Source organism: Apteryx mantelli, chromosome 8 (genome assembly GCF_036417845.1).
Source record: "Apteryx mantelli isolate bAptMan1 chromosome 8, bAptMan1.hap1, whole genome shotgun sequence".
NCBI lineage: Eukaryota > Metazoa > Chordata > Aves > Apterygiformes > Apterygidae > Apteryx > Apteryx mantelli.
Window position 1 is genome coordinate 30,626,607 of NC_089985.1, and position 27,771 is coordinate 30,654,377.

General features: G+C 40.6%; 1 protein-coding gene across 14 annotated transcripts in view; it reads left to right on the forward strand.

Moving 5' to 3' along the window:
* ST3GAL3 (ST3 beta-galactoside alpha-2,3-sialyltransferase 3) overlaps positions 1 to 27,771 on the forward strand; it is a 197,204-nt gene that overhangs the window by 93,351 nt on the left and 76,082 nt on the right. For all 14 annotated transcript variants that reach the window (XM_067301078.1, XM_067301082.1, XM_067301072.1 and 11 more), the window contains one exon: positions 27,240 to 27,334. In XM_067301078.1, coding sequence (XP_067157179.1) covers positions 27,240 to 27,334 — 95 coding nt within the window. The remainder of the gene's footprint in view (positions 1 to 27,239; positions 27,335 to 27,771) is intronic.

Below are 27,771 nucleotides of genomic sequence, written 5' to 3' on the forward strand. Positions count from 1 at the left end.
CTGGGCATCTCTTGTTTCTTTATGCCTTTAACATGGCACTGACTTTCAGCTGCTGCTGAGCTTTTTCCCTAATATCGAAGACCTGGTCAGGTCTGATCTTAAACAGCCTGTCTAAAGAGTTAGACACACAAGAGTGGTGGTTTCCAAAGTTGTCTCAGTTTGCAGATGTTGAGAGAGTTTGTCTGCTACATTTTATTTAGGTTTGGGGTTTTCATGTAGAGAAACAAAATGAAAAAAAAGGATTCCTCTAGCAAATCCCAGTTTAAGTTCTTGATGAGTAGCTCAGAAATAGATACAAAACAAAAGCATGAAATCAACAAAACGCAATCTTTGAATATACTTGACATCAATCTGTAATTTTAGCTGCTACTTGAATTGTTTTGGAGGCTTGCCTTGACTGCGGACGCCAAGGGTCACCTCCATAATACTCTGATTCCATAATGTTGCTTTTCAGAGCAGTCTTATGCAGGAAAGGTGCTTGTGCCCTGTATCCACTTTCCAGGGTTTGTTCTGTGCTGCGGCCCTGAGCCACCGCACGCTCTCACGGGAGATGATCTGCCTTTTTGCACAGGTGGATTGTGCAGATTGTGTAGTGAGTGGCTGCCACTTTCGAGATGTCTCTGTTTTTCTCTCTCTTTTTTTTTTTAATAAGTTAAATAGTAACCTTCGTTGTTCACAGCATTTTTAAAGTCTTTTACAGCACTTCATCACTCATGTATCAGGAAGCGTATTTAATGTGCATACCTCTTAGTTATTCACCTTTCTAGCTGAGCTTTAGCTGTCTGTAGACTCTTCAAAGCACAATAAAAGTACCGATAAGAACCTGAGGTTGATCTCTCATCTCACTTTTTTTTTTTTTCCAGTTTTGGGTCTCCTGCTATTCCATCTTGAAACAGCTGGTTCTAGATAGCACATCCTACCCAAACATTAACTCTAAAATAGTGTGAGATGGCGTAGAAATGCTGCAAGTCACTTCCACTCTAGAACTCCTTAGAAATTGTAAATGGCTGAATTAAGTTAATTAGAAATTGAAGCCACTGAATTGTGGGTATACGGCTTTCACATTTAAAAATGAGTACAGGCATTTTAGGGGAGTGGTGGTGAAAACAGCTAAGAGGGGATTATGTTTTGAAGTGTTAGATTAGAGTTGCATTTTATGTTTGTTCGTTCGCATGTAAACCCTGTATTTCATCCCTTGTATCTAAAAGCATAACCTTATGTCAAGTTTGATAAATTTTCCAGTTTACAAATTCTCCAGTTTTGGGAAGCAAGGAGGGTTGGGGTGGGACTAAGTACTATGTACTGGCGGTCCAGAAGGATCTGGCTCTTAGGGCCATGTTAAGGGAGCCCAGGGCTAGGAAGTACTGGCAGTGATTTGTAGTGGGCTAGTGGAAAGCTTTGTCTCCCAGCCTCAAGATTTTGGGAAGGAGTTCCCTCTGACAGGTACAAACTAGTGGGCTTCTAGTAAGGATCACTCAGGCGAAAGACCTCACAGTTCACATCATCCCCAAAGCATTGCTACCTTTACTCTGCTGAAATGAAATGAGCTAATTTGTTTTCCAGCAAACTAATTGCTCTTGGTTTATTATAGAGACTATCTGGTGCCCTGTACTGAAGACTGTTTGTTCCGGACAGCATGTTTTAGAATATGTTTGTATGTGCTGGCAAATTTTTCGTTTTTTTTTTTTTTTTTTTTTTTAAAGGTCACCTTGGGTTTAGGAAAGTTTAAAGAGCTGCAACAGCTAAATAGACACAAGAAATTCAAACAAATCCAGAAGGTGGTTGGACTGTGGAATTCTTCTCAGCTTTTCAGTCTGAACTTACTTAAATTTGCCAAATTACTGAACCAAATCATTTACGTCTGTATACTGAGGCCTTCCTGGCTTTACTGCCTATAGCTGGCTTAGAACGTCCCAGGTTTTCTTAATTACATCATTACTGTTATCCTTGTGCTGTTGCATTAGGTTTCTTCATGCTGTGTCATTTCATTCTGACCTAAACCTGTTTCCCCAAATATGGGGCTAAAATAACTTGTGCCATCATGTAATTCCCTCTGCTTGTGGGATTTGTGTTGCTTTTCCTCTGTCTAAATAAATGATGGACTGTAATTTTCTTCAGCCCAGGGGCTGTTCAGTGGTCTCTGTTTTGTGGTGCCTAGGACCTTAGCTTTGGTCCTCTGGCTCTACAGCGGTTAACATACTAGCGTTCCTGGTGGCTACTGCCTTATCTTGGTGGCAAATGATCATTCTGTCCTTTCTGCGCTGCCTGCTTTTTGCAATTCTGCATGCTGTCCACTCTGTGTAGCCCGGAGGTTATGAGCCACTGCCTTATCTACACTTTTCTTTGCATAGTATATTTTTCACCTCCCACTATGCTGTGATACTACTTTGGTGAAAGCACTTGTCATCTCATTTTGGTGAACCACTGTGCAGGATTTCTGTTATTCCTTTAGTTTCTCTGAACCTGTAGGAACTGTTTGGTAGCTGGCTGATAATGATCTTACTTTAACATTTGATGTGGTGCCATGTTTTTTGTTTTTGGAATGTACATTGGAAATAGCAGAAATGAGTTTTGGCTGGAACTTCAGTGTAATCTTGCAGGCAGTAAATAACAAAGACTTTAACAGGAAAAGAGAACCCAAACACTTCGTGTTCTGAGTTGGCTCGTATGAATCAGCAAGTCCTGCATCTGTGTTGCTAAACAACAGGGCCCGATTGCTAAATGTGACCCAAATAGTATACCATGTAGAGGCATAAGCTGTGGGATTCTGCTCCAAAATTGTTCAACAGAATACATCAGGCTGCCTCCTCTTCACATAGTTGAGCCCTGAGCTGGGACTTTCTCTTTTTAGTATTATTATAGTAATGTGCTGCTTTCTCCTCTTGTTTACACTTGTATTCCTTGTAAAATTGCTTTTAAGTTCACCCTTCTCATTTGTCATACTTTCAGTGACAAGATCTGCCTCCTTTCACTAACTCTCTTTTCCACTATATTAAATTCAGGCTTATTGGCCTCTGCAGGGCTCTGTGGAAAGTTACTCCCAACTACTTAATTGTTAGCTTAGTTAAACATCAAGTCTTTTCGTCCCTCCAGCTGAGTCTGGGAACATTGTGACAGCTCATAGGAGCTATTTGTAAGTCTGTAGTGGATTTAACTGCAACGATGACTTATTTGATGATATTTTCCTATAAAAGTACTCGGGATTCTTTAATCCTTGTGCCTGGGTACCTGAGACTAGGGAGGAAAGCCAGGTGAAGCAGAGATCTCATCTGTCTGGCAGGAGGAAAAGAAACTGGATTTGAACCACACAGTCTGTCTGCCAAATGGTTCCACCAACTACCCAGCGAGTCTGAATGTGGTAAGCTGGAGGAGCATGTTATGCAGTGCATACGCTGGGCATGAAAGAGTAGAGATGAACCTCGCTTTGGAAGGAGCAGGAGCTCGTCTGTGTGGGTGTTCTGCCGGAGCTAGTAGGCCTCACTGGTAGGTTTGTGCTCTCTGACATGTCTCTGCTCCTTTTGGGACCAAACCGGCACCTCTGCATGGCACGCTGCTGTGCGTGCGTGCCAGGTTGGCTTTGACAGTAGCGTTAGGTCCCTCCACAATGTTCTGTTACATAACGTGGATGTGCTGTAAGGTCTCTGACCTCAAGGCAGGTTAAAACATCAGCTGTCTTTTATTCTGTTGTATTTCCTAGCTGTGTTCATTAATTGGAGGGAGATGGGGTCTATCTAACATGTGATAATCCTGAACAACACCCACCCAACCCTGTGTGTTGCAGAAGAGTGAAACCATATTTTGTTAATGAATAGCAGAAATGCACAATGATGATGGAAACTACTGCAAAGTGACCGTGTTACTAATATAATAGAGGTTACAAATGTTAAAAATCAGCCTCCTGGGAAATTTCTAAATGTCTAATCCTTTGCTGCCTTTGCTGTTTCCTCCTAACAGATGCACTGAATTATGCTGGTGAGGAGGGAGAAGTTCTTACTGTGTTGTCTCTAGATGTGCAGACAACTGGCAATGCATTTTGGTCACAGGGAAAGAGAAGTTGTTTACTTCTGACTTTTGTCAGTTATGCATAGCGTTTTAAAAGCAACCTATAAATGGGTTGACTCCTCTAGTTTGGAATTTAGGCAGAAGATGAAAAGAGTAATAAAGGGAGCACTCGCAATGTGCTGATTTTTGTGTCATCTGTTAGTGTTTTCTGCACTGCTAGCTTGTACCGTGTGAGTTTAATCAATGCAGCTCTGAATTTGCCATCTTGGTTTCTTCTCCCACAGTGAAGAGGTAATAAAAAAAACAGTTATGTCTGTAGCTTGGTATCTGGAAGATTGAAGGGAAGCTAGAATAATTGAACTGCAAGTGTAAGAACTCTGCCTGCTGGGACCTGGGCTGCCGAAAAGTACAGTTTTCTTTTATCTCCAAAAGGAGCACACCTCCTGCAAGTGCTGTAAGAAGTAGGCACAGAAGTAAGGAAGCCTTGTGAGGTATCAGAACAATTTTCAAAGTGTGTTTGTCATTTAAAACCTCCTCTTGCAAGCACTAGGATTTATGTATTGAAATAAGCATTAGCATAGCTATGTGAAAACAGTTGTGTATTTCATAGCAGATATTTAATAGTCCGTTAGTACTTTTGGTGACATTTTCTGCAATGTCTAAGGTGCTTATTAAAAGCTCATCCATTACGGCTTATGCTTCAAAAAGAGGACATCAAGGAAATACGCTATATATGTGCGGTGTAGCTGAGCAACTTATTAAAAAGTTGAACTTTGGAATATTTAGCTTTTGTGTGCATGAATTCCCAGCTGCAATGCAATATTAATGTTAGTTTTTAAAATCTATTTTAAAAGAGAGAAGAATGTGCCCAACAAAGCCATGACTCAAGAATCCTTCGCTGTGTACAGGGTGCTTTAAACTGCTCTAGCATATATGTGCTAAGAAAAAGTGAATAGAAAACATTTTCACAGCTAATGATTCATATTGTAAAACAGTCCTATATTTTTATTTAATTATACCTGTACTGTTTGAGCTATGGATCCCTTGGTGGTCAATTCCAGGTCTTTGACTTAGTTAACATTTCTGAAGTTTAGTCTAAATACATATTTTATCTACCTTAAAAAACAAGTCTGATTTTTAGCTATATATTCTGCAAAGCTATAAAAGCTGGATATACTTGATACCTCTGAAATCTAGGCCAAGTTGTGTGTGTGTGTGTGTTTGTGTGTTTTTAACATTCTTTACTTAAAAGGACTCAGACAACTGAGCTCTGGTGTCCAATTTTGAAAATGTCGACCTCAATCACTAAAAGTTATGAAAGCACAATTTCATGTGGAGATGGACTGTCTTTCATGTGGCCCACTCCTTCAAATGATGATGTAACATGGTAATGGTTGAACTGTTATGATAAAACTTTCAGAAACAGATAACTTCTGAGTTAGTCTTGTCATACGACAGTTCAAGTGAAAATAGTCCAAGAAAGTTGCAGATGGTTAAGCAGTAAAAATAACAGACTCACTGCCTGCCTCATGAGCAGGAGTTTAACTTCAGCTTGCCTTTCTCCTTCACCTGGATGGGGAAAGATAATGAAATAAGGGCTAAACAGACTAAGGTGTCCATGAGCTCCCTCATGTCTGCCAGCTCTGGCCCATAGGCTCTGCCCTGAAAGACGTTTTGGGGTTTAGGCTTTGATAATACTTCTAGAGAATAAGAACTGCCATCCAGCTGCCAGTGGTACCCTAGTGTTAACTGTCTTTTCTTTTTGCCAGTCTGTTGCTGCTTTATATCTTTCATCAAATCAGTTGGCTTGATACTGAAATGATGTAGAAATGATACTTCAGATCAACTGAAGTCCATATTACTCCTGCTGTACACTTGGATTCAGGAAATGTCCTGCTCTACTTTGGCTGAGATGGTTATGGGTACAAATTATGAAACCAGATCATGCTTCTGAGCTGCGCCATTTACAGTTTTATGACCTTTCTGCTAATCTCTAGATGTTTCATAAGGTTATTGGGAACTAAAACTAATGCAGAAATTCAGATTAAATTATTAATTTGACTTGAGGACAAAAGTTGGGAAGCTTTGCAGCTTATGTGTATTTGCTTTCCTTGTAAAATTGCACAGTTTCTGTAGTTTGTCGGAGGAATGTGCTGAAGAGTGGCTTAAATATTAGCAGAGGTTGTTTTCATTTTTACTATCCATTTGCTTTACAACAAAACTTAACATTTTGTAGTGATGCCATAATGTGCATGCTCATTGGATGGGCTGGGTTTTTTGTTATATTCATCTCTACTCAGTCACTGTCCTTTTGTCCTTGCCTGCAGCAGCACTGCTGGCTATAGTGTAGTGCTGGGTCTCCTGACACAGTTCCTTAGTGTGTAACAGTGCTCCCATGTTAACCAATTTATCAGTTCTTCCCCCATCTCAGACTGAGAAGGTGTTAGATTGTATGGGCAGACATAGACATTTACAAACTTAGAAGACCTATGCCTAAATTGTAAATATTGAAAATCACTTTTCCCCTTTTTAGCCAATTAATTACTTTTCCCTCCTCAGCATCAACTAAAAGGAGTGGTCTATTGCTTTGCTGATACCTGTTTTGCAGGAGACATCAAATTTGCAAGGGCACCCTCAGTTCAAAGCAGAAGTCTAGGGAATTAGTTAAACACATGCTTTGACTGGTCAAATTACCCCGAGTGTTTTATGACAGGTAAATATGCCCATTAGCAATGGGATAACATTAAAGCTGACAGATTTTCAGTTGTGTTGAATGGCAGACTTAAGCTATGGTTTCCAGAGGATGAAATCCTGTAGTCATATGCATTAATGCAGTTTTCAGAAGCTCTCTCTGGCCAAGCATTAGCTCAACAGAATAGCTACTCATATTGATTGAATTAAATGCCTTTTTCCATTTGGTAATCTTATCACATGATTGAGGTCAGCAAGAATTACAGCATTTGTTTAAAATGGAGTTCTATCAGACCCTTGTTTTTGAGATTTGGCCAGGATAGGAATAGAGCTTTTATAATTTGAATGTTTCTTGTTTTGTGGAGAGAAGAATCACAAAATTGTTGAGGTTGGAAGGAACCTCTGGAGATCATCTAGTCCAACCCCAGTCTGCTCAAAGCAGGGTCAACTAGAGCAGCTTGCCCAGGGCCATGTTCAGTTGGGTTTTGAATATCTGCAAGAATAAACAGACTGTGCAGCCTCTCTGGGCAACCTGCTCCAGTGTTCAATCACCCTCACAGTTTAAAAAAAAAAAAAAAAAAAAAAAGAGTGTTTTCTAATATTTAAATGGAATTTCCTTTGTTTCAAGTTTGTGCCCATTGCCTCTTGTCCTTTTACTGGGCACTGCTGAGAAGAGTCTGGCTCTGTTGTCTTTTGTTCCCCCCTCATCAGGTATTTATATACATTGATAAAATCTCCCTGAGCCTTCTCTTTTCCAGGCTAAACAATCCCAACTCTCTCAGCCTCTCCTCAGCAGATACTCCAGTCCCTCAGTCACCTTAGAGGCCCTTTGCTGGACTCAGTCCAGTGTGTTCCTGTCTCTCTTGTCCTGGGGATCCCAGCAGTGGACGCAGCACTCCAGGTGTGGCCTCAGCAGTGCTGAGGAGAGGGGAAGGATCACCTCCATCGCCCTGCTGGTAACGCTCTTCCTAACCCAGCCCAGGATGCTGGTGGCCACCTTTGCCATAAGGGCACTTTGCTGGCTCATGTTCAACTTGTTGTCTGCCGGGACCCCCATCCTTGCTTGTCTTAAACTCGCTACTCCTTCTCAGAGATGCTTTGGATAAGGACCTTGTTGTCATCTTTGAGTGGTTTTTTTTTTTCTCCTGTTAGGTTCCTTAGAAACACCCTTACTGCTCATTTAAAAAATATTGATCAACAGGTAACGTAACATGGGAACTACATCACTAAAACTAGACAGCTTTTTCTTCTTTACCCTTCTCCCCAAGGTATCAGCAAGTATGTTTTAAAAAGTTAGTTTAAGCAGAGGCATTTTGTTTTCATTTGTGCAGACATGGAGAAGAGAGAGGATAGACTGCACCTGATTCAAACCTTAGCTTTCCTTTATGCTGTGGGAGAAATACTCGTACTGTATAGAGGGTTTTTTAAATTTGATGCCCTATCTCTTCACTTCCAAGCCCTTACACTTAGGAACCAACCTCAGAACAGTATAATATCTCTGTGGCAGTCTCTGGTCTCTCTCACTGCTAAACTAATGAGCACTAAATCACCCGTCCTGGACTGTATACATCTAGGAATTTTAAAGAGGCTTAAAGAATGTAATGATTGAGCTGCTAACCAAAATGTGCAATCTCTCATTAAAATCAGACTTTCAGCTGCAGGAACAGAAGAAGAAAATATATTATCTAAACTTGCAGAGGGAATTGGGAAACCACAACACAATAAACTTTCTTACCAGGAAAATTCTTTTAAAAGAATATTAAAAATAGACTTTTTACATTTAGATGATGATATGACACAGACCAACACAAATTCTGTAATTGAATATCATGCAGTGTTAACCTACTTGAAGTTTTAATATGTGGATAGTGTTGGCTCAGGTCCTTACAATTTATTGTCTGTTTTTTTTTTTCCTGTGACTTCCTGTTGTGGCTCTTAGCTCTTTTGCTTTCCTTATATTCCTCTATACCCACTTCTTTTCTTCCATTGACAGGTGCTTTATTCTCCCTCCTCTCTTTTCACTTGCTATCTATTCCTTTACCTTTCTTTTCTATCTCAAGGTCCACCCTGGCTAGCCCCACAGTGTGCTCCTGTTCTTATGCTGGAACCTGTCTGCCAGAAATCTGGGACCAGTCTGACCTCGTGTGTTACAGATGTATTCTTCCTTCCTTTGGTTCTGTACTTCTCTAACCACCTTCCATGGCCATGGAGCTAAATGCTTTTTTATGTTATTTCAGACATGCTCTGAAGCCCTCTTCACTATTTGTTGCCCATGGTCTCACTGCTCCCCACCTCAGATGAAAGAGTGCGACAACATTAAGTGTACCCTTATCATGCCCTAACTTGCTTTCTTTTCCCTTCTACAACTCTTCTCTTGTTTCTTGTCAGATCTTCTCCTGAAATTTTTCCTCTTCTGCTTGCTTGCTTTCTCCCTTACAATACTGGTACGTCTGCCTCTCTACCTTAGAAAATATTTTATCCCATTTTGCTAGTGACTGCCCCTCTCCCTTCATGTCTAAGTTTGTTGATAACACTCCAGTTGTGTCCTAGAATTTCTCTCCTCCGGTTCCACCCTAGGTTGCTTCCCATACAGCTTACACCTTTTGAAGGCCCCTAGAAATTTCTTCTAGGCAGAGGTTTTGGTAACTTTTTTGTAGGCAGAATCTTTGACTTTTTCATTGTTGAACTGCAAGGGGCGGTCTTTGATAGTGCAGGGTCCCAAGCAGAATTTAGGAGGAGGACTGCAGAATACCTTTTTTTTTAAAAAAAGAAGCAAGTGCCAGCCACTAGGGAGCCTGTCTCATGGGCCTGTATAATCTAGTGTTTCCCCCCTCCTCTGTTATATCTTCTCAGTTCTTCAAATCTCAACTGAATCTCTAGCCTCCCTTGTCATTATGCCATACTCTGCCAACTCTGTGTTCTTTCCTTTTGTATACTGGTACCTGCACAGACTGACATCCCAATCCCATGTCCCTTAACATTCTAAGCACATTTTGCCCACTGCACTTTTCTACTGCTTTTTGCTTTTCCCTGCCATGGCTCTTGTTCCATGCTTCCCAAGCTTCTCTTGCCTTTTCCTCGCCCGGAATAACAAATTCTGGTGTGACATTCAGTGCTGCTGATGTGGAATACAGCAGAAGCAGCCTGGATGCAGTTTGCTGAATATCATCCGATCTGCAGGAATGGCAGTGTTTAGGCTGTGTGTCAGGCAGTTCCTGGCAGTGAAATGGTATGCTGTGACATGATGGGAAGGGATGGAAGAAGCAGTGTGACAAGTGGTCACTTAAAGCTAATTGTATCATAGGTTGTTCCAGCCAACAGCTTTTAGCACCATCAAGCTGTCTGTTCTTGAAATGTTGTTTTTCCTTTACTTACATATTTCTCTGCAGCATTCCTCCGCCAGAACCTTCAGAAGCTCTTCCATGCGCTGCTCTATCTAGCTTCCTCTAGGAGAAGGTCCACCAAGCTCGGTCCTTGGTCCCCTCTTCTTCCTCTTTCTCTCTTTGCTAAGAAGAGGCAGCCACAGAAAAGAGACCTACACATATGCACCTGTACTTCAGATCTAATTTCCAGTCCATTCCAAAATAAAATCTTAGCCTGGCTCTCTAGGAAGGATGAATTCTGTAAGAAGGAAAATGTGACATGTTTAGTTTGCAGAGGAAATACTGTAGTTGTGTGAAACTTAATGGATGGCAGAAAGAAAGTAAATGACATTGACATTAACCCTTCTTGGTTCTCAATTAAATGGAAAGATAACATGTTTCAGACTGGTCTTAATTAACTTACAGACTTTACTGAGACAAGATCAAAATATGATATGCATAGCCATATATTTAATATGGATAATAAAAATGGCTATAGTTACAGTAGGTAAAAAGTAAGAATGTGAATTCTTTTGCTTTGAGACATCGATGTTGAAGCTGATCAGGGTGGGGAAGAATCTACATCTCTGGTCAGTTCATTCCACTGTTGCTCAGTATAAAGTTTTGCTTTCACGGGAAGTATGTTGCTGGGTTTTGTTTTAGATGGGATTGCTGTTCTGAGTTGGTGTGGGCTTGTTGTTTGAAGTAATACATGTCCTACTGTCATGCAGTTGAGTAGAAACACATGTGGCTGCACACATCTTATTTGTACCATTTTTCAAAACCTGCTGGCTAATCTAATCTCATTTAATTGGTTGAGTGATTTCAGCGTCTACCAGAGGTAATTTGTCAACAATTCCCACACAAGACTGTGTCTTAAGTCAGTATTGCTGTATCAAAGTGTATGTATTACTGTACTTCCTGTAAGTCAGCAGAGACAGCACAAGAGCACACAAGGCAAAGCTGTATAGAAAGGGGAATGGGAGAATATCTGTATAGTCGCCTTCTTTTATGCTGTCGTGTTGAGACTCTGAAATTACTCTGTTGGCCAGGATTGTAGCAACACTTGTCATCTTCCTGTGTCTGACTTGTTCGTATGCCAGCTCTTTGACAGCTGCAGGACATTGCTACAGAGGCAGTTTTCCTATGTCTGAAGCTTATTCCCACGCTAGCTAGTGGGTAAAGAGGAGTAATGTGGCTGTTTGTCATTTGTAGCTACATGTGCCTCATCTCCATGTGAGATACATCCTTTTGAAAGCTAGTGTTTTACTCCCTTGTGTGCAGCTGCTGAAGAACATTGGCCAGCTTGAAAGAGCAAGGAGAGATCTACTTGAAGCAGTTGATAGCAACTGTGCCTGCCCTTTCTTGTTCGGTGCAGTCTTTGGACTTACTGACCCATGCTCTTCACAAATTGGAAGCCCAAACCACACCATGTTCTCTATGCTTGGGCAGGACAGCTGTTCCCCAGGAAGTAACTGGGGCTCATTGTATGCATATGGCCCTTCAGCTCCTATAGGTAGTTCAGTTCTGGTGCTCATATAGGGAACCACATTGTGCAAAGAGATTTTTCAGTCCTGCGCAATAGATCTGACTCTTCCAAGGCATGTAGAGCTACCAAACAGGTTCTTGAAAGATGTCCTGCGTGAACACAGGAAGAGGCTAGGCTCATTACGTGACAGAGCGAGACTGGTACCTGCACTGTTCTCCTGACCTTAAAAGTTGGTAAGTGGTCTGCCAGGCCAAAAAGGGGGTGTTACTCACCTAGTAAGTGAGAACAAAAAGCTTGCAGTACATACCATGGAAGCCAGTTGAGAGGTTTGGGAGGTACAGTCTGAGGAACACATAAGGTAGATAAGAAATGTAGTTAAAGGCTTCTACAGCATAGAGATCAAGGGTGCTTCCCAGACAAGAGCTGCATGTTACTGCCAAGAGACAAGTGAGACCATAACATCTTGAGGATGGATAGCATCACGTCCCACAGGCAGAATAAGAAGGGAAAACCTGGATGGCAAAGGGAAAATGAGAGGTAGGAGGCGATGTGATTGAGGCAGCTGGATGTGCAACAGGTGGGATGAAAACAAATGTCCTTGTCAGCCTCTGAGGGAAAGAAGCAAGAGAGCAGAGGGAGATCTTCTGTGGTGGATCTTGGAGCTGAGCTGAGCTGAACTCTCCCTTTGATTTTGCTCCAGGAAGGAAAGGCAGAAGGGGGAAAACACTGATGTGATCTTTCTACATACTGTGTTTCTGCTTACATGCATCAGAACAAAGAAGAAAATATTCAATTCTTCATGCATCAGGTAATGTACCTGAGCAACTCCTTGCCAAAGAATGTTGTGGCTGCAAAACGTCTACTTGGATTCCGGGGGAGTCTGGACAAATATTTGGAAGAGAGATGCCCTGGCAGGAGGGGAAGGGGGTTACTGATTAGACAAACCACATCAAGCTCAGGAAATCCACTGAGTTGAAAATGTTAAAAGCTGCGCGAAAGTTAAGGAGGAAATATTTTTTGTTTGCCCTTTTCTTACTTTACCCTGTACATCCATGTATTGCCATTTTTGGAAAAAAGGATTTTGGACTCTGATCTGACCCAGTACAGCCTTACTTGCATCCTTAGGTAGAATTTTGCTTACTGCTGATGAATTTTTCAGAAATAATCCCAAGCTAAAAATCAAAACAAAACAACCTTCCATACACCTTTTCTCGCCCTCAAGGACAGCAAATTTGATACAGTAACTGTAATTATCGAAGAAGCACGCATCCCTCTGATCCCTGTGTCTCTGTACTGGGGTTAGTTTTGATGGTTATTGTTTGCATAGCTCCAAAACATAGAGATCGTGGCTGCCTCGGAGGCCAGGCTCTTCACACACATTTCAGGTAATGCCCAAGATAGCTTACAGCGTGTGTGATAGTAAGCAGTACGGGCAAAGTTTGTTTAGATTTGCGTTTCGCAATATTAAGCACACTCAGTATCAAAAGAAGAAATATGTAGCCATTGAATGAAAGCTCACACTGACTGTTGTGGGTTATTGAAAGCTGTGCTAACCCTGGGCATGTCTGGAAGCTTTTTGTTGGTGTTGTCCCACATCAGCCTATTTTTATTTCAGCTAGAGTTACTATTGCATTTTTACTCATAATTCCTGTTCTCAAGATGGAAGATGGCTAATTCCTAAAACGAGGAATTCCATTTTTCATAGGTTAGCTGATAAAAGTTAACAGGAGTGGATCTGTTTTGTTGCCTCTAGAGCTTGGTATCACCAGAGGGGTTGTTGATTTGATTCACTTCACGATTGGCTAAGATACTAAAATAAAAACCACTGCTGTAAAGCATGTATCAAGGCGTTACTATAGAAAAACATGCACTGGGAAAATTCAAAAGTAATTACTATAAGATGAGTATTGTAACATGGGTGATCTGTTTTGTTCAGAAGGTATGTAACTATGCAGTTTCTGTTGAATTCAACAAAGTCTCGATTGTCTCAGGATTTTTTTTATCATTTATATGCTTAAGTTTAGACAGTGATGTTTAGATAGCATTGATGTAATAATCTGCAGGTTTTAATACTGTGTTGCTTCTGAATTTCACTGCCAAGTACACTTAGTCTGTAACTCAGTAAAAATAAAATGTCCAGTAAAAAAAAGTCCAGTTCAGGAGGGTTGAGCATGGATTTTGGCCTCAACTTGACAGAGGCCAATAGCAGAATGTAGAGTAATATGGGATGATACTGTAGTGTTTGCTTGCTCCATGATTCTGTTTGGAGTCTGAATGTTTGCCCAAAAGGCACCCATAAATACTTGTGGGAAGTTTTGCTTTTGGCCCACAGTTTTGCTATTTTGCTGGCTAATGAAAATCTTCTCTTCTCATGAAGATCAAGGGATACTAAGCTAAAGTTGTCCTTTCAATTTTTCTATTTAGACAGGGAAATTTAAGTGTGTCCTGAGTGAGATGGGGTTGTATGCTTTAACTTTCTTTAAACTATCCTAAGATAACATGGGGAAATTGATTTTAGAGACAGAACCTTTTGGAAAGGGTTTCAAATGACAGTCAAAATGTTTTCTGGGATTTTTATTACAGCTTTGCATAGTAAGTTATTATTATTTTTAAGGAACTTTTTTGTTTGCTTGACCCATAGCCTGCTTGTTATTTCTTCTATTGTACTTCAGTAAGTTCAAAGAAATGAAGAAGTATCTGTTGATCTATTAGATGGCAAAAGTACTTAAGATGATAAGGCTTTAAAAATAGCTGTTGATTAATATTGCTTGTTATTTACATTATAGTCATTTGCTTTTACCAGTGCATTCCAAAACTTTCACTTTTTAAGATGTAAGCTTTCATGACATTTTCCAACTTTTCCTACAACGGTGATTGTTTTGTTAAAAGTAAGAGTAAATGAGAGCAAAACGATCGCAATTTGTCATTGTGAAGGAGAGATTTCTTGCACTGTAACACTGATTGTGTCTCGTTCCAAAACGTCTGGAGTGAAAAGTTCAATATCTTTATGGAATTAGTTTTAAAACTTTCAAGAAGTGGAATAAAAACACAAACACCTTCTCTGTGACAGATGTATTTGTAAGTAATTGTTTGTGGAGCGCTTGAGTACTGTAATGGTTGTGTAGGCCATCTAAGTGGTTAGGCAAACATAGGTGGGCAAAGAGAAGAATGAGATAATAAAACAAAAATGGATGATGCCAAGAAAAGAAAGTGAGTATGCTGAATTCCAGGCTTAGGCGGAGAGCGAGTTACTACTTTTGTGGCTCTGTGCTGGATTCGTGGAGAAGCTGGGTTACAAGGTCACTCTCTACACTTCGTTCCACCCACCCTTTCTCTGCTCCCTCAGCTCCTAGAGACCTCTGAGGTACAGCAGGATGTCTGTGTCGACTAGCAGTGCTGCAGACTCAAACTTTGTAATATTGGGTAGCCCAAGGGGGGGCCACTGGAAGAATATTAATGATAGAAGTGAACTTATTATTGTTTTCTATAAAGGCTGAACATAGCGCCCTCAAATGTTTCTACTGGGACAAAAGTAGTGGATCAGCAATATTCATTGCTCTTTGTAGTATTTGAGAGTGAATACAAATGACTGTTATGAATATGCCTGTGGCATTTCTTTGGTTTGGAGCTTGGGACCACTCAAACTGCATTTTGTCCATGTTCTATAGCTCCTTTTGATAACAGTCAGAGCATATGTAATTTTAACTTTCACCATTATGTTTTGTGTTCTTTCTCACAGCTGTAGGAAAAGTGCTTTCTTTATCAACGGCATTGAAACAAAAAACATACTTGTATGCTTTTTTCCCCTCATCTTCACCATAACCATTTCCTTTAGTAGCTAATAATATTTAGTATGTATTTCAGTGACTTACATCAATCTCAAATGCATAAACCAGCAGCATCCTTTTTTGTACTGGCTTGTATTGTGGGAACTCATGGGAATGACCTATCTTATCGAAAAGCCCTGTTCCTGGGAGGAGGAGGACTCTTGCACTGTTCTTCAGGTGATGCAGCAAGAATGATTTGGAGAGTCTCTCTGCTTTGATTAGTGAGTCAGGGAGGATATCTGCTCCCCCAAAATATTTATAGCATTTTGGAGAGCAGGCTCTCAAGAACGTACCTCTCACGTCAGGTATGTATCAAGCCCCAGAGCAAAGTCCTTTGAAGAAGTTACTGCAGTGGCACAGGATCGTAGACTGAGGCGGCTAGTAAGAGCTCTAGCTGAAGAGAGAGAGTATTTTTTGCACCTTTGTGGCAAGTAGGATGGAAAAGCATGGTGGTCTTGTCATAGTTGTCAGAGTATTCAAGTCGCACTTCCAGTTACTTCTTCCCTGCCTAATTTTTAACTCAAGCCAGGCATTTTTCTGTGTGGTATTATGGAGAAGGGATAGCTAGCTGTCTGCTCTGTCTACTGTTTGCAGTTTCCTCTGCTGCACACGCTTGCTCCTTTAGTCAATAAATCTGAGCGCTTTCTGAAAAATGAAGACAAGCCCCTTTTGTTTTTGCCAGGTGGCCTCTGACACGGACACTTTCTTCAATGTCCATTCCCAATGCCTTATCTCTGAAAGCAGTACCCAGAAAGAGGTTTTACAAGCTCAGTGTCTTACCCTTGCTTTGTGAAAATATTTGTTTATTTTTAAAACTATTTATATAATGTCCCTAAGGACCGAAGGGAAGAAGCTTATATTAAACAGTTCTGATGTTATCTGGAAGATTTTAAGGCATGTTGCTTTACTGATAACTTTCAGACTAAGAGCTGGAATTAGTAAGACAAGGAGACAGAGAATTACATGGAACTGGGCGCAAGGTCCCTATCTTCCATATAAATCATTTTCTCCAGTTACAGAGGGACCTGCTGGCACTGGCACCCAAGGGGGTTCCTGTTTGAAAAGTCCCTTCTAAAAAGACTGTCTTTTCACTTGGGGTGTGTATGTCGGTCTGTTTTAACTGCATTCCCAGTTACAGCATGTGAATTACAAAAATCATTGGAGGTTTTCACATCTGGTTAGAGGAAGAAAAAGCCTCTGTGTGAACTCTAAGCAGTAACAACTGGCTGCCACCAGTTTGTCCGGTAGTGCAATGTGAAGTCTATTGTGCAGCTGAGTAACAGAAACGCATCTGGAATTTTTCCTATCGGGATTGCTATGGATCTCATCAATAGCAGCTTTGTAGTTTATCTGTAACTTTTTCATTAAGTAGTATTATTTTGCTGTTAGTTCTCTTTGGTATTATCGTACAATGCATGTCAGGTGGGTGTCATTGCTTCCCTTTATGTGCCTGGGAGATGGCACCTAAAGTTATATTATCTTGTGTTTCACTTAATAGAAGAAACAAGCTTTTTCAATGATCAGATGAATTGCACTGCTTTGATTCCCAAACAAGCTTGAAAATCCCACAGCTCTTTCTTGAACAACTTCATACAAGAAGGAGCATGCCAAGGTAAATTCTTTAGGCATTAGGAATTTGTGCAATGGAGATCATTTCCACCCTCACCATTCTTTTAGTTAGGATATCTGTTTTCTGAACAGTGCAAATTATGACATGGATCCCAGCTAAATAGCTTTGTCCAATTTCAAGATGTCCAAAGTGTGCTTGTCCGGCATCTCCTTTGCTTGTCCAGCACCTTCATGTTCTCACCGCAGAGTTCTTCTAAGGTCTTTCTTGTTCCTGCCTCACATCTTCCTGTTTTCTCAATGAAACAGTAGACTTGATTTGATATTCTCACTGCTATGCTAGTTTCTTATATCAAACCCAGATTGTGAAGTGGGGAGGCAGTCCCCTAAATCTTAAATAAATTAAAAGGAAATGGAAAATGGACCATCCATTTGGTTGTCTTTGAGCATTAATTTATATAGTGTATGAAGAAGCTGGAACAACCTCCTCCTTCTTGTCTTTGCTTCTTTGGGTTTAATTGTCTGCCTGTCTTGTGTGCTCTAGGCAAGTATTATTGCAATAGCTTCTACAGACGTTTTTCCCCCACACTTTTATTGTTTTGGTTTCATTTCCTGTTTGTGTCTGAAAAAAGGCTTGTCCTTTGCCTGCATTTTCATGAGGGAAACTTTCCTCTGTAACACCTTAAAATCACTGTTGGGAGTTGCACTGATGAGATTGCAAGCTTCAAATATTCAGTAATTATGAGTCAAGACAGAAAATCCCATGCAGTTTGAAAATAATGAAGGATTTCTTTTTATTTGTCTTCTGGATATTGAGGTCTCATTTCCAACTATAAGAGCTAGGAAAATCCTTTTTCCTTTTTTTTTTTTTTTTTAATATGAAAGCTGAGATTCTCCCAGGAATGTGATACAAGGAACTGGGACCACTGGAACATTTCAGAATATTATGATATGTGTAATAAAGTCAGAAGAGCTGACAATACTTCTGTTAATGCCATGGCGTACTTTGCAGCAGATTAATATTTCCCGTATCATCTTAATAAGAATCTTGATAAGAATTTTTTGTCTGGGTTCTTAAATGGCATTGATCATTCTGGAAGTAAATGAACCTTGAAAAAATCAAGACCTTTCTCTCTCAAAAGAGCCCATTCTGTTCCAATAATGATGGTTGAAAGACACATTTCTTCTGCCAGGCGTCCTCACTCCAGTTAGACTTAACGCGGGAGAGTTTTGCCCCAGGCAGTGTTTTGACCTGGAGCAGAGCAGCATGCCAGAGGTGAAGGAACATGGAGCGTTCAGGAACCAGAAGATTATGAAGTCCTTTCCTCTGCCTATGCGAACACCAAATCATATGATCCTTTTCACAAACTGACCAAGCTTCACCTCAAGTAATTTGTTCTGCACTTTCCTGTCTTCCTCGGCTTCCATTACAAGGCTGTCTTGGAACTTCTCCATTTTAAACATTAGTGACCTTATTCCCATCTTCAGCTAGCTGTATCATGATCAGGTCATACTCATTTGTCTTTTGTGCCTATTTATTCTTCAGCTTCCATAGCTCTTTTCCTTCCTCGCTGCATCCCCTGTGCTGTACGTAGAGAGAGCAGTCACATCTGCTCTCTGCTTGTGCTTGGCTGTGCTATACAGTCTATGTGCTTTTAGTTTAGCTGACGACAGTAGCTTCCTTGTTTTCATCATTGGCCTATTTTCTAAACATGTACCAATTTATTTTCAGCTTTCTTGACATACATGCACAGAAATTGCATGTGCTAGACAGAAGAATTAAGTATTCCAGGCTCCTTCTACAGTGGCAGAGTTATTCGTTATGAAGGCCACTAGGAATTTCACTGTTCCCCTCAATACTTTCAAGTCTGGAAATTGCTCTGATACAGTATACCTAGATTAAATAATGTGAAAGAAGGAAACAATGTCAAAGGCTTTTGGAACAGTGAATGGCAATTTGGTGTGCTTTACCACAAGAGGCTACCAGCAGCTCAGAGCAATCAAACATGCCAGTGGTAGCAGGAAGGAACAGCTGGGTCCAGTAGGATTGTTGGGGATGCAATGACTGTGCATTACCTTTTCTCTGCAAGCAGAACAAAGAGAACAGTAAGACGGTTTTATAAAATCAATGCAAGCGCAGTCGCTACTTTTTAATAGACAGCATAATTAGTATCTATGATGAAGGACAATAGGTTAGTGAACTGTGCCCATCACCTGCAGTCTTCTGGAACGTATGTTAGATCTTCACCAGAAAGATCAGATACCCCGCTTTTCTGTAGTGCAGTGTTGCAGAGCAGCAATTAGCCTAGATGACTACTACTCTTTTTCATCAGAAACAGCAATCTCCTTCCTGTCCTGGTGAAGTGTGAGCAGGAACGTGACTGTACTAAACCTTGGCTAACTGGCAAAGTTGCTGGCTGGCATCTTCAATGCAAGTTGAGCCTTTTTGCCAGGAGGAAGGACTGGACCCTTTCTCCTTCTCTCCCCATCTGCTTTATTTTTTGCTCAGAAGGCTTTGCAAATTCAAACAGCAATTATAGTCTGCTTTTGCTCACCTTCATCGTGTTTCCAAATACCATGGAACTGTAATCTCATCTATTTGGCTCAGCGCTTTCTCAGAGGCCTTGAACACCCCACCTGGCTTCTGGTAGGAAAAACTAGCTGTAATTCAATCCTGCATCTTTGACAATAACACATTAAATACGAACTGTGACATTGAAATTATAGAAGACTGTTTTTTCAACTAACATGATTCTGACCACGTCTAAAAGTCAGCTTTTCACCCGTTGCCTAATTGTGTCTTGGTATTAGAGGGTTCTGTGAACAATGACAAATTTTGCCGGTTGTCTTGTATGCTGCACCGTGAGGCAGGTCAAGACAAGGTTTCTGCTTTGTCTGGATTTTATAGCTTTTTTTCCAAAGGAAGCCAACCTTTAAACCAAGCTTCTTGCGTGTGTGTGTGTGTGTGTGTGTGTGTGTGTTTTTAAGTGTTTCAAGAATCACTAGCAAAATCTGAGCATTTGGTTAGAGCAAGCAAACTGATTTCTTTTTATTTTAAATTTTTACAGTTTATCTCAAACTTTTAAATCCTCTAAATTGTTATTTCCATTATATAGAGGCACTGTAGGTAAGCTGTTCAGGACACTTTGTTAGACTTCATGAATGTCAGAGTAGAGTCAGTTAACAGGAGAGACTGAGCTGATATTAAATGAGTCTTTGATTTTGTGTCTTGGTGGTGCGTAAGTACAAGATATTAATGGCTGCAGAAAGGTTAAACTTTACGTGTCTTCCTGTTTATCACAAAGGTACAGGGTACAAACAGAAAGCAGTCTTGGCAGGCAACAAGCTTGCAAAATCCATGTGCTGCTTATCTAAAGTTGTGTTTGTACTGAAATTTGATTACCATATATGAAGGTAAATACTTGTCCCAAGGAGTCTAATGGGTAACTCCAACTGGAGCAGAGCAGATCTTGGGATACTCCATCTCCTCCTAGCCCAGTGTGAAAAGGGTTTTGAAAGAAATAGACCTCTGCAGAGCTTCAAAAGATCATCTAGTTAATTTTCCTTCTTAAAAGTAGGCACAGCTATCACTAACCCATTCTTGATAGGTGCTTTTGCAAACTTATTCTTAAAAATAAAACAAGAAAAAACAGGGTTGATGGAGGTGCTGCAATGTGTGTCCAGGCAAGAGATTTCAATGTGTAATGATCCCAAGCATAAGAAACCCTTTCCTAATGTTTAATGTTTCCTTTGCTGCATTTTAAGCCCAGGGCTTCTACTTCTGTTTATCAGGGATATGAAGATATTACCTTTCTCTTTTGCAGCAACCTTGTAATATTGAAGGGCTTATCACGTCCTCTTTCAATTCTCTCTTCTCTACACTAAACAAATTCATTTCTTTCTAGTTTTCCTTAGAGGTCATGTTTTCTAGACCTTAGATCTTTTTCATAGCTCTCCTACTGCCTGTTTCCAGTTAGTTTATGGTTTTTTTTGTTTGATGTGCAGAACTGGGCATGGTCCTTGAGCTGGTGCTTTCTGATCCTGAATCAAGTGAAGTACTTTGATTTTTACTGCCGATAGTCACATTTTTAGTCATGATAGGATATTTATCTTTTTTGCAATAGCATGACAGTGTTGACATGAGTTCTGTGAATGAACCACAGTGTAGAGTATGGAGGCCCTTTAAGACATGTTGGAGCTGCTCGTCCTGCTCTGAAAAGATCAGTGTGCTGGGAAAATGCCTTCACTGATGAGTTTAAGTAAACTGCTGGGTTACGGACAGCAAAGAGGACAAGAAGTCTGATGCTCCAGAGTGCCTCAGATGGTGCTCAGAGGAACCATTGCTAGGTGGAGAGAGGCTGGGATAACTGCGAGTGCTGCTACAGGGCCTGCATCTGGGTAGGGGATTTTTTGGTTTATGGACTTAGCTGCTCCTTCCTTTTCTTTATCTTTGGAATAAAGTTGGTTCCAAGGCTTTTTTGGAGTGGCTTGAGCACTCTAAAAACCCAACGTTAATACCTTATGGTCCTCCTTGCAGAACTGATTACACTGGCTCAGTAATGGACAAACTCAAACCAAGTGGTAGGGAGTTGTTAGGAAAGGATAGAGAGCAAAGCAAAGTAACATTATACCACTGTATAAATCAGTGACATCGGTTTGGGGAGTGACTAAGTAGTCTAGGACTTTTCAGTCTGAAAAAGAGACAACTGAAGATATCATCAGGGTCTGTAAAGTCATGAATGACCTGAGAAAAGATGGGCAAGGCTCACTGTCTCCCAAGAAAAGACCAAGGTGGCCCAAATGACAGATGTAGGTGGCAGTGATCCAGTGTGGCCATTCCTGTGTGCTAAGCTGTCCTTACTGCACTGCATCTGATTTATTTCAGACCATTTTTGCAGTTGGTTGAGATCAATTTTACTTTTGGCCTGATCTCTAGTATTAAAGATTTTCGTCTTGCAGCCATCCATTTGTGGCTTGTTCATTTGATGATTTAGGAAAAGAAGTATGTTGGTTGTCGGATGGGGTTAATCCTTATTAATGCAGTTTCTTAAGTTTTTCAGCTGCTTGAGGAATCTTTGAGCTGCTTGGATTTTTGACAGAGGATTAGTGTCAATGAGAAATGTGAAATCAGGACATCACAAGCCTCTTCATTCCCTATACTATCAAATCATGTGGCTCCCCAGAGAAAGGAGGCAAAGGAGAGAACATACTTGGAGGTCTCCCTAGGGAGAAAGTTAGTTTAGATTTTTCTCTGTGCTTTTGTAAATGCCTGTATCAAAGGAGCTAATTATTCAGTGCTGGAGTACTTTGAGCTTTGGTTTGTATTTCAGCCATTTTATTAATAAAATTGTTAGATTTTGTGCTGTCTACCCATGGATGCTTTTGAGCACAAGCAAACAAAAGAGGATAGCAGTCATGCCAGAACAAATAAGTCATCTCTTTTGTGTATGAAAAACACCCCTCTTTTTGGAAGCTGTCCATGCCCTTTTGCAAATGTAACGTGCAGGTTATAGTCAACGTTCGGTTCTAGCACAGGTCGGGGTGTTTTGTTTGTTTTGTTTTGTTTTTTCCCCTTCAGCTTCTAGTTTTTCTTTGCTGATTCTTCCTAACTAAAAAAGCAACAGAAGGGCAGGACTGTTTAAAAAACTGGAAACAGTGGGACTCCTACTGGTGCGTGGAAATGTTTGAGGGTAAGCCCGCAACAGAGCTTGGTGGCTGCCAATCTGCCTTTTCCTAGTGTCCTGATTTTTGGAAATAATGGCGCCATCTGCACCTCTCCTCTTTCAGGGACTTGGCGTTGTCTCTTTCCTCCCTCCTTTTTATAGCCAAAGACTATCAATTGCTTTATTTATTCTACTGTCTCTCTGGTCTAGCTAATTCCCTTCTATGCATTTATGTCTTTATATTAATTGCCTTTAAAACAGCAGATAGGAGCAAGGAGCAGATTCTGCTCCAGTTTAAGCGTCTGAAATTGTCCAATAGATACTTTGATAGAGGAGGTTAGAGATACTTAGAGAAGTTAGCACTCTTGATGTCGAATGACTAAGTCAGCACACATCCAAGAGGAACATTTGTGAATGCATCTGGGTATCAAGGTGCAGAATGGAAATGGTCAGAAAACATGGCTAGGGGTCTTCTGTCCCAGCTAGACAGCTTCATTACTGTGAAGTCTTTTATACTAAAGCAAAATATAAACCTCTAAAAGTGTGTGTGTGTGTGTATGTGTTGGAGCAGAACTGTCTCAGCCCATACTATACAAATTGTTCTTATGCCTCTAGGGTTTGATTTTAGGTGATGATGGATTGTCACCTCATGTAGAACTTGCTGCATAGATTCAGACAGGCTAATTCAGCCTTCCAGGTAGAAATGTTTTGGGGTCACAGCTCTCCTTACTTGTCAAGGAGAAAATAACTGGAAATGTGATTATTTATTTATTTATTTATTTTGTAGCATGAGCAAGAATCCCCTAGGCAGATATCTATATCACACTTTCTTGTATATATAGATTGCTGTTTAAGAATAGTTTCCTGGCAGTACACTTCCTTTTGCTGTATGCTGTGACAAACTGTATTAGAGATTTTTACTAATGTCTTTGTATAAGGAATGCAAACTTCAGAGCTGAGAGAAGTTTGGACTGTACCCTGTAATTATCATTTCTGGCATTTAGTTTGTTTAGATGTCATTGGCTGTTTTATTGGGGTATATCATTTAAACTAGTGATTTTATATGCTTGGCGTTTCCACCCAGAAGTGTGCAGGTCATAAATGTGTGCAAAAAACACTCAAATTTCTTATTTTTTCATGGCTATCGTGCTATGAAATTGCATTATGTCTGTTATGGAATTTGGTGTGGGGTAGAGGGAAAGTGCTTAAAATTCAAGTTAAAGCCTCTGATTTTTGAAAAATTGAAACTCTGACTTTAGGTGCTGTTTGTCCATAAAGCACAAGTTCCAAAGTTGTAGCAGTTGGTGCAGCTAACCTGCCTTTTAGATATCAGTGATAGATGATTCAGGTAAAATGCAGCTTCCCATGCGTAAGCTGTTCAGTAGATACAACAGTTAACATCCTTCAGAAACATTTTCTTTTTTCCTGTTTGACAAACTCCCACACATTCCTTGGAATGTATTTTAGGTGCTCTGCAGAGAGCGTTCCCATGGACTGTTTGAGGCATATCCTGATATTTCCTGAAGGGTCCTAGAATATGCCAGATGCAATTCAGAGCCGAGACAGAACAGCCATGCTCCTGGAGAGGTTTGGCAGACAGCATTTCCCTGTCACTGCTGGACATCGGTTCTTGCCTGCTCTGATTTATTGAGGTGGCAAAGTGCTTTTCATAGATCATGAGCTTATAACATTCACGGTCTCTAATATTTCCAAAATGGAATTGCCTTCAAGATTTATGGGAGCTAAATATCCCTTCGTTCTTCCTCTTTTTCCTCGTATGGATATAATATTTTCCCCAAAACTGTTCTTCCCTGCATCTTAAAGCAAAAATGCAAATTAAAAGTCAGTTTCCCTGGCTCTGCTTACAATAGTGTTAAATTTTACCAAATGATAGTAGGTGGCTTAAGGCCACTGTTCCTAACTAGAAAATTCTTCAATTTACTTGTGGCAAAGCCAATAATGAGACTGATAGTCGCTTCACCCTTCTCTTTGGGCATCACTTTGGTCCCCTGGCCTCCCCATGCAGACGAGATACCGAAGAGGCATCAGATCAGCCCTGCTCATGCTTTGGCTGCTTTTTGGGACTCCGCTTGGGGAGTGACTTCCCAGGAGCATCCGACCAACCTCCTGGCTTTACCAGGCACCTTCTAAGGGGGAACCTGCGTCAGGGAGAGCCATCCATACTGCATGCCAGGCTACACTATCTTTTTCTGGCATCTGACTTGTATATAGGCCAGTTAATATTATCTATAAATAAATACTGACTTTTGAGTGAGATCTGACCTTACAGCCTACATCTTCGTTTTCATGCGGTATTCTTGAATAGTCCAACTGAAGTGGATAGGTTCTTGATTTTATACCTCCTTTGTTACTTTCTACTACCTTTTAGCATTATTGTAGGGAATGCTGCTCTTGACTCTCAAGGGGAGACTAAAGCCTACTCATGTATGCACTTTCTGAAGGGCTAGAGTTGATCCTGAAGACTGTGCATCACAGCAGTAACCAGAGTGGTTCAGTGACCAACGCAATGGTGCTGGTGACGCTTGGCAGTGCTGCTCCCTTCACTGGGGCTGCTGCTGCTGGGGAAAATCAGGACCATTCTGTAGGACCTGACTTCTGCTATTAGCTCAAGTTACAGCTGTAAAGGAAGAGCTGTGAACATCTGTGCTGTGGCCATTCAGGTTATAAATGTTCTTGCATCGTATGAGAATCCTGCACAGATTATTCCTAGAGATGTTGGAAGGAGATGGAAATAACTCCTTGGAGACCACCAGTGTAACACAATGCTTAATATTTCTGTGCACCGAGGTGCTTGAAAAATCACCAATACAAATATTGAGCTAATTTGTCAGGTTATTGAAAGTTTAGGATATTTTTCAGAGAATTGTTTATACAGTTCATTTTCTTTTTTTTAAGTAGGCCTGGGGTTTTTGTTTTTACTTAGGATTTCCAGAAGTTCTAATATATCTATCACAACTTCCCTACCTTTTCCTTAAGAAAGTTTTATAAACCCTTTCATATCCTCAGTTCTCCTGTGCGCTCTAGAAAAACATTCCTTTCCTTCTAGATCAGCCATGTAATCTGTACATCCTGCTTTTATGGTAATAGATTATCCTATTAAAGGTTGCAGGAGTGGATGTGAAGCAGTATGCATGGGTGAATTTGAGTCATTCTGTTCTCAATTTGTTAAATACTCTTGGTCTCTTTCCCCCTTCTCAGAGATTTCTGCAGCCTCTGATTTACTGGGCATCTGTGATTGCACTGTATTTTGAGCTGTTTGCAATTCAGAATTCGTTCCATCATTTCTTCACCATGCCACTATCTGACACTGTTTCTGTATATATGGCTGTGGCATAGTGCCAACAAATCTATCTTAAAGAGGGTTGTTCAAGTACAAGCAGTTATCTAATTGCAGCAGCATGGAGTTGCCTGCTGACTGTAAGACCAGCCTTGAAGAGAGGGTTAAACCTGTGCTTTACATCTAGCCTGCTACCACTACCTAATTTAGCGAGGTTAAATCTAGATCAGATCATGGATATGTTGCACTTGTGATAAGGCTGTAGAGTAGATGCACTCTGACTCTGAACATGCAGTAAATTCCTTTCTTCATTTCTACAGCATGGTTTGATTTTGATCAGGAACATCCCTGCTACCGTTTTGACACGATAAAGTAAAGAGATTTCTAATAGGTATTAGAATATTTGCTAGGAGTGATTTTGATGCACTTAAAAATTAGCCAGTATGAAAATTAATACTTCTGTAGTTTCTTTTGCAAGCAAAGTGCTAATTGTTTCCATTTATTTGAACACTATTTTAAGTGCTTCAAAAAGGACAAATTTTTAGTAGCTCTTGTTTCTGTTGAGGGCGTTTAATTAAGATGTATTTCCATAATAGCACAGTTAAGTAGGACTAGTTCTCTTTTTGCAAGTGATTTTGGATAGGTCACAAGTGTTTGGTTTGTCTATGATATCTCTTGACTCATTTGTATGTTAAGGAATGCAGAAGAAAACACAAATCTGTACTGCATTTCTATTCTTTGTAAACTAAGTACTACTTCCTAATCTCTTGTACTATTTCCTTTCCTGCCTGTGTTATGATAGCTGCTGTATGTGTGCATATGAGTGAGGTAGGAGCAGCCCTGAGTGCAGATAACTCCTGCATTTGTCCAGTGCATTCGCACCTGCACAACACAGTGCTAGTGCGCGTATACATAACCAACAGTGTAAGGCAACTCTGCACCTGTTCCTCACACGCTTTCACACACTGGCGTGAACAGCATATAAATTGACTTGTGCCTACAAAGCTTGAAGTAAAACTGTCTAGACTCTCGTTGCAATTTTCAACTTATTGTAGCTGAATTAAAAGCCAAACAATAGTTAGGAAGTTTGGCGTGTCCTTTTATATTGTTGAGTGGAAGCGATTGCCGGATTGATGACTTGAGTGTCCTCATGGCACAGATCCTACCTGACACATTCATTCCACTGCAGGCGTTTTTCAGTAAAAGTAAAATCCTCCACGTTGTTCTGCTGCCAGTGGGAAAGTAGAATCAGCACTTAGGTATGGGGACCTTCAACGATTCTACAGAAATTTATTCCTCCTAGTTAAGGAGTTAATTTCTTTCTCATTTTGGTTTTCTCAGGTTCTCCAAGCCGGCACCAATGTTCTTGGATGATTCCTTCAGGAAATGGGCACGTATCAGGGACTTTGTACCTCCCTTTGGAATTAAAGGACAAGGTATGAGAAGACTATACAGCTGTTGAAAAAGAAGGTGGTTCTGCAGATGTTTGCCCTGCCATCTTGTTTTTCTGTTTTGAATGCTCAGTTGGTCCTTTAGGCTGTGCTTTCTTTCCTGTTCCAGAATAGCACTGTACAAGATGTTCTAAGAAACCAGGGTTTCCATAGATGGAGGGTGGAGCTCAGACTGGGCTTAGGGCATATGGTTTAGTCCGGGGGGAGAGTCAGTGCAACAATGCCAGTTCTGACCTACCACCATGTTCTGGAAGGAGCATTTTGACATCACTGACCGCTGTAGTTTGTAGCGTCCTGGCTGACAGCAGCAGCAATAGTCTGAACTGATTTAAAGTACCTTTTTGTCAATATTTCTTTGAAGAACAGGTGACAGTGCTCTTTCTAAAGTTTTGGAACACCTGGGTTGACCATTAGTGCAAATC